At 52.6% G+C, this 7,472-nt stretch overlaps 1 protein-coding gene across 4 annotated transcripts in view; it reads right to left on the bottom strand.

The window, feature by feature from the left end:
- Window positions 1-7,472, bottom strand: part of G6PD (glucose-6-phosphate dehydrogenase) — a 17,888-nt gene that overhangs the window by 4,182 nt on the left and 6,234 nt on the right. For all 4 annotated transcript variants that reach the window (XM_015571770.1, XM_015571774.1, XM_006754778.2 and 1 more), the window contains exons 3-6: window positions 3,044-3,081; window positions 2,844-2,952; window positions 1,246-1,463; window positions 46-204 (exon numbers count right to left, since the gene is read on the bottom strand). In XM_015571770.1, the coding sequence (XP_015427256.1) occupies window positions 46-204; window positions 1,246-1,463; window positions 2,844-2,952; window positions 3,044-3,081 (524 nt within the window). The remainder of the gene's footprint in view (window positions 1-45; window positions 205-1,245; window positions 1,464-2,843; window positions 2,953-3,043; window positions 3,082-7,472) is intronic.

Genomic DNA, 7,472 nt, shown 5'->3' with positions numbered 1-7,472 from the left:
ACAGTTTCCCTTCACCCCATCCCCCAGACCCATCCCCAGCTGCACCTCAGCACCATCAGGTTCTGGACCATCTCCTTGCCCAGGTAGTGGTCGATGCGGTAGATCTGGTCCTCACAGAACAGGGAGGAGATGTGGTTGGACAGGCGGTCGGAGCTCTGCAGGTCCTTCCCAAAGGGCTTCTCTACAATGATGCGGTTCCAGCCCCTGCAGGAGCCCAGAGCCGCATGACTCCCGCACCCTCCCTGGGGAGCAGTGGCCAGAACCTCAGCTAGTGGGGGAGCAGGGGGAGGGGACAATTATCTCTGTGGGTTTTAAAATGGCAGAAAGTCCCTTTCTTTGTTAATCCCCACTGAGAGTTAACATGGCATTCTGTATTCAAAACCAGGCCAAAGAAAGAGATGGCTGTGGCTTTGGGAAAACAAGGGAGAGACCAGGCCCAGGAAGCGGGATTTTGTGGAGCAACACCGTCACCTGTGGTCGGGAAGGGAACCTTGGGAAATGCCCCAAAACCAACACAGCCGCAATGGGCAGTTTCATGGAACCATACTGTCACCTTGTGGTGCTATTGGGGATTGCGTCCAGGAAGTTGGATTTCTAGTGAGATAAACCTTGAGGGTCTACATGAGACATTGGAATGTAAATACGTGTGGTAGCATTTTCAGTAAGAATGTTGGAAAGCTACCGTGTTTGCAGCCTATTCCATTCTTTGTGGAGCTAATTCATGTTGAGCCTTTTTGTGACTCCCTAGGTCAGTGGTCGGCAAACTCATTAGTCAACAGAGTCAAATATCAACAATACAATGATTGAAATTTCTTTTGAGAGCCAAATTTTTTAAACTTAAACTATATAGACAGGTACATTGTTATTCACTTAATTAGGGTACTCCTAAGCTGGCCTTTACTAAAAACGTCCTCAACCTGACTAAGGTATGTTCACTGAGGTCGACCCCTTCCAACTCTCCCATCCACACTCGTCTTGTATACTTGTTTTGTCTATCTCCTTTCCGAAAACCGACTTCTGCGCATGGGCCACGAAGTTTCAGTCACACTGTACGTGCGCGCCCGCACGTGGTATTTTGTGGAAGAGCCGCACTCAAGGGGCCAAAGAGCCGCATGTGGCTCGTGAGTTTGCCGACCACTGCCCTAGACTAGTGTGCCCGGGGTCTATGGACAGCTGCCAGGGCAGGCCAGCTCCAGATAGGGCACACGGGGAAGGCAGGAAGGAAGGGCAAAAGACAAGCCTTACGTCTGGCTCATGCAGGTCTCTCGGATGTTCTTGGTGACGGCCTCATAGACAGTGGGGGGCAAGGCCAGGTAGAAGAGGCGGTTGGCCTGTGACCCCTGGCAGAGGGTGTTTATGTGGTCATTGAGGTGCTCATAGGAGGCTGCTTGATCGTACTGGCCAGACACGTAGGAGTTGCGGGCAAAGAACTCCTCCAGCCTGGCCTTCTCCTCGGGGGTGACCTGGGGGAGACGGACACAGGGATGTCAGCCCCTCCTCACCCATCCTGCAGCCAGGGCAGGCTCCTCTGGGAGTCAATCAGCCTACCCCACACTAGGGTCACATCCCCATTTTGTCAACTTCGCACACCAGAAGGGGAGGCCAAGGCAGCATGGATCATTGCAGGAGATGGGGCTTTGCAGTCCCAAGCAAGGGCCAGGATGGGGACAGTCACCCCTGGGGACCTTGTGCCCTAAGACAGAAGTTAGACTTCAGGAAAGTTTGACCTGGGAGAAACACACTGGAGGAAGATCGCTCTTTCTAAAGTCATTACTCCAAACTTTGGTGTGTTGGGAAAATGCAAATCTAGGATTTCCGTGGTCTAGAGCAGGGTTGGGGAACCTTTCCTATCCCAAGGGCCATTTGGATATTTATAACATCATTCGAGGGCCATACAAAATTATCCACTTAACAATTAGCCTGCTAGGCTCTATCCCTGGCCCTGGTCGGGGCTCGTGCAGAAGGCAACCAAATCATGTGTCTCTCTTACACTGAAGTTCTCTCTCTGTCTCTCCCCCTCCCATCCATTCTCTCTAAAAATCAATGGAGCCCTAGCCAGTTTGGCTCAGTGGATAGAGCATCCGCCTGCAGACTGAAGGGTCCCAGGTTTGATTCCCCTCCAGGGCACATGCCTGGGTTGCGGGCTTGTTCCCCAGTAGGGGGCGTGCAGGAGGCAGCCAATCGATGACTCTCATCGTTGATGTTTCTCTCTCTCTCTCTCTCTCTCTTCCTCTCTGAAATCAATAACAATAAAACAAATAAAAAGGAATCTAGAGAAGTTAAGTAAAAAAAAAATCAATGGAAAAAATATCCTTGGGTGAGAATTAACAATAACATCTAAATAAATAAATAAGTGACCTTTAAAAAAATTAGCTTGCTATATTTGGTCATTTAATTCATTCCTAATGCCTTGGCAGGGCCGGATCAAAGGATTTTGTGGGCCTTATACGGCCCTCAGGCCGCACGTTCCCCACCCCTGGTCTAGAGGCTTTTTCTGCTCCTGGTCTTGGGGCACAGCGAGTCCCCATGAGGGGGAGCTGGGAAACAGGAGTCTCAGGCTCGTAGGGTTCCTACACACCACCCTGCGTGCCTCCTGTCATCAAGGAAGTGGCAGAAGCAGCAAGGCAGAGTTTTCTGTGCCAACTTGGCAGAGTGGTGTGGGTGGTTTTGAGGAGGGAAAGGATGAGACATTTGGGCATGAGGGTCCCCAGGTGACTGTCTTAACAAGGCCTGACCCTCTGTCAGGGCACGGAGAGGAGGGCCGGGCCTCGGGGGAGGAGAAGCAGAGAGCGGGAATGGGAGGAGGGAAGGGCACCCCTTCACAAATCCCAGAAGCTACTCACTTTGAAGAAGGGCTCGCTCTGCTTACGGATGTCAGCCACCGAGAGACGAGAGCGGGCATAGCCCACGATGAAGGTGTTTTCAGGCAGGAGGCCATCCCGGAACAGCCACCTGAGGGCAAAGCGTGGCTGTGGGCAGGGTGGGGAGGGTGGGGAAGGCCAGGAAGGCTCAGGGCAGTGGGATTAGTGGAGGGGGTACTTACCAGATGGTGGGGTAGATCTTCTTCTTGGCCAGGTCACCCTGTGGCAGAGGGAACAGGCATGGTTAAGAGAAGCTGGGGAGCCCAACTGGCATGGCTCAGTGGTTGAGCATTGACCTACGAACCAGGAGGTGAAGGTTCCATTCCCTGTCACAGCACATGCCTGGGTTGTGGGCTTGATCCCAGGTGGGGGGGCATGCAGGAGGCAGCCGACCAATGATTCTCTCTCATCATTGATGTTTCTCTCTCTCTCTCTTCCTCTCCCTTCCTCTCTGAAATCAATAAAAATATATGTTTTAAAAGAAGGAGAAGCTGGGGACATGACCTAGGCTGTCTCCCCACTTTGAGCCTGGGTACTCACTCAGGGTCAGCACTCAACCACAAGCATACCTGTCTTCCTCCTTAATGTAGTCAGCAGAGCTTGAATGAGAGCCTGTGCTACCCTTTACCGTGACCCTGAACTAGTAGCACCCACGTATCGCAGGAGCCACCTTGAAGTGGATGGACCCTGTGCTGGCCAGGAGGCACCACGCCCAGCCTGGCCACCCTGCAATCACACAGGCATGGTCTCTGGCCTCAGTGCAAGCAAGGGGAGCCAAACCCCAACCAGAGAGCCCACGTCCAGGCAGCTCCGAGGCTGAAGAAGGAAACCCGAATACTCCCACTCACTGGAACCAAATGGCAGTGGAGGTGGCACATATCAAAACTTGTGCGATGTGGTCTTAAGTGCTGATGTTGGCAAAAAAAAAATGGCTTGAAACTAATGAGCTAAGCATTCAATTTAGGAAGTTAGAAAATAGGACAATTTAAAAAATTTCTCACCCGATGACGTTTTCATTGATTTTTAGAGAAAGAGAGAGAAACACATTGACGTGAGAAACATCGATCGGCTGGCTGCCTTCTGCACATGCCCCCAACTGGGGCTGGGGATTGAACCGCAAACCTGGATATATGTCCTGACCGGGAATCAAACCCACGACCTTTTGGAGCATGGGATGATGCTCCAACCAACTGAGCCACACCAGCCAGGGCAAGCACAGAATTTTCAAGCCAAACAAATTACAAGGCAGGAAATAAAGAAGAATTACTAAAATGGAAAACAAAGCAAAAAATGAACAAAGCCAAAAGCTGGTGCTTGAAAAAGACTAATAAGCCCTGACCAGTTTGGCTCAGTGGATAGAGCGTCGGCCTGCGGACTAAAGGGTCCCGGGTTCGATTCCGGTCAAGGGCATGTACCTTGGTTGCGGGCACATCCCCAGTGTGGGGTGTGCTGGAGGCAGCTGATTGAAGTTTCTCTCTCATCGATATTTCTAACTCTCTATCCCTCTCCCTTCTTCTCTGTAAAAAATCAATAAAATATATTTAAAAAAACAACAACAAAAAAAAAGACTAATAAAACCCTCCCTGGTTTTGCTCAGTGGTTAGAGCATCAGCCTGCAGACTGAATGGTCCCGGGTTCGATTCCCCGTCAGGGCACATGCCGGGGTTGCAGGCCTGATCCCCAGAGGGGGGCATGCAGGAGGCAGTTCAATCAATGATTCTCTCTCATCATTGATGTTTCTCTCTCTCTCTCCCTCTCCCTTGCTCTCTGAAATCAATTAAAAATATAGTAAAACAAAACACACAAGAATTGAGCAGAGGGTAGAGAGTGGGTAAAGCAAGATGGCAGAGCACTGTGGGAGCTGGGCCATGGACAGTGGCCGTTCATAGAGCTATTCTGTCGATTTTGTGTGCGTGTGAAAATTTCCAAAAGAAAAGCAAGGGTGTGATACACGGCAACTGTGAGCAACGATACGGCGAACCCCACAAATTTGACAGAAGGCTCATTAGAGAGAATCAAAGTTCCTTCTCTCCAAGCTCCAGTCCAGTGGCTGTGGGCATTCCCACGAGCTTTCACTTTGTAAGCCGACGATGGAATCCTCCCCTCCAGCTGGGAGAGGACGGGCACCGACGGTCACAGGCTCCTGGAGAGGAACAGAGCAGCGAGCCCTTTCATCTGCCTGCCCTGTAATTGAAGCTCGGGACGGGCCCGGGCAAGACCCACGCTCCACTCAGCGTTGCCAATCAGTGGGGTGGGGGTGGCAGGGGGAGAACATGCTAGGCTGGGATGGATCTGAATTCGCCCCAGGCAGAAAAAAAGGAGGCCATGCGACTGGGACCAACGCAACCCCAACCTGGTTAAAACCCCTCTGCAGCCGGCCGGTGTGCCTCAGTGGTTGCGCATCGGCCTGTGAACCAGGAGGTCAGGGGTCAATTCCTAGTCAGAGCACATGCCCAGGTTGTGGTGGATTTGATCCCCAGTGTGGAGCGTACAGGAGGCAGCCGGTCAATGATTTTTTCTCATCATTGATGTTTCTCTCTCCCTTCCTCTCTGAAATCAATTAAAAATATGTATTTAAAGAAGTCTAGTGGCACCTTAGGATAAATAAAAAAACATCCCTCCAAAGACAGGCAGTTAGGAGGCACTGGGGGCCTGGGGGGGTGCTCCTGGGGGAGGAATCCCTATGTGGGTGGAGGTGGGGGAAGGCCTGGTGCCTTGACTGTTCATGTTCCTCCTGTCCTTTGCTTTGTCTCCAATGTCCTTGGGTGACCTGACCTCTACCCAGGGCTTAAGGTGGGGACCTGCATGCAGACAACTCCAAGTGTCTTCCAGCCCAGAGTTCGCTGAGCACCAGGCTCACACAAGCAGGTGTGGACTGGCCATCTCCAGTCGGGACCCCAAACTTGCAAAGTGGGCCGTTCCCAAACCAGGGTATGCTGTGCCGGTGCCCCTGCCCAAGCCTGCCAACTGCTCACAACTGACCTCCAAATGGTTGGGAGCGCGTCCCTAACTGCCACCTTCCACGTGAAGCACTGCCATAGTGGCATCAGATGGAGATGGCTGCCCTCACCGGGCCTTCAAGTCCAGCTCTGAGCGTAGTCTGGGCTCCGAGCTTCCCCTCTCTGTCCCTCAGCGCCCAGGAGCCCCCACAGAGGCAATACCCATAGCGAATAGCAGTGCCCGCCTCTGGCTTCTCCCGTCAGTGGGGCTGGATGAGGACTCTGCTTCTGTCACCTTGGCTTAGTGTTGGCCTGTTGTTCAAGAGAGGGCTTGCTGGGGACTAGTCCGGAGGAAAAATAATCAGAAACTCGGCCTGCAAACGCCTCGTGGCAGGAGCTGTTTGCTTACCATCACATTCCAGCAGGCTGTGGGCAATGGCGTGGTGGCAAGGGACTAGTTTCCTGTCTGCTGAGTCACGGTGTCCCACACCCCGACTGTTTGTTCTTGCCATTCTCTCTGGGATTAATTAGCAATAGAACCTGCTTGTCTTGTTCCGCTCAGCCCCTGCAACCAGCGGTCTGCTGGGCTCCAAGTCACCTAAGGAAGAGGTGACACAGGACCCAGGGAGGGGGGGCCGGGGGGGGGCTGGCAGCTGCTCTCTTTGGGCCGGCCTGGGTTGGACTCCTCTGCAAGAAGGCATGCGGGAAGACACTGATCAAATTTAAGCATGCCACATGTGGGTGTGGAGCAATTACAGGGGCTTTTGGTGAGATGCGGCAATCTTTCCTCTACCCTTCACTTTAAAAAATATTTGCATTGATTTCAGAGAGGAAGGAAGAGGGAGAGAGAGAGAAACATCAATGATGAGACAGAATCATTGATTGGTTGCCTCCTGCATGCCCCACACAGGGGATTGAGCCCGCAACCCTGGCATGTGCCCCGACCAGGAATCCAAGTGTGACTTCCTGGTTCATAGGTTGAGTCAACCACTGAGCCTCACTGGCCGGGCCCTAAACCCTTCATTTTGCTGGCGGACCACAGCGGGGAAGGAGCTGCCTGGGGACATGGTGACTTAGCTGGAGAAGCAGGGCCTTATTGGGATCTCCAGCCACCAGTATCTGGCTTGGCTGGGGCAAAGGAACCCGGCCCGCCACCTGCTTGTTGCCACCCAGGTTTGACTTCTGTATCCTGTCTTATAAGCCCAAACCACTGCTGAGGTCTGTTTGTGAGGGTTTTATGGCAGAAGGCGTGACAGAGAGCTCCAGGGACTGGCTGCCAGCTCAAGGCCCTGAAGGGTGGGCCATCCCATCCCTCTAGGGTCACTGAGGTCAAGGATCTGCTGGGTGCCCGACCGGCGTGGCTCAGTTGACTTATGAACCAGGAGGTCACTGATCAATTCCTGGTAAGGGCACACATCCGGGTTGCAAGTTCAATCCCCAGTGAGGAGTGTGCAGGAGGCAGCCGATCAATGATTTTCTCTCATCATTGCTGTTTCTACCTCTTTCTCTCTCTTTTCCTCTCTGAAATCAATAAAAACACATTTTTTAAAAAGGACCTGCTGCATCTCCTGGGGTGGAGCCCAGGTCTTGGCTGGGTACCAGCTGGCTCTTGGCCACTGGGCTGAGATAACTGGGGGCTGCTGAGGTAGGCTTGGCTGCAAAGCCAACAAAA

The sequence above is a fragment of the Myotis davidii genome, unplaced genomic scaffold, assembly GCF_000327345.1.
Source record: "Myotis davidii unplaced genomic scaffold, ASM32734v1 scaffold2573, whole genome shotgun sequence".
Lineage (NCBI taxonomy): Eukaryota > Metazoa > Chordata > Mammalia > Chiroptera > Vespertilionidae > Myotis > Myotis davidii.
The sequence above is the reverse complement of the archived record's forward strand: the minus strand, read 5'-3'. Positions and strand labels throughout refer to the sequence as shown.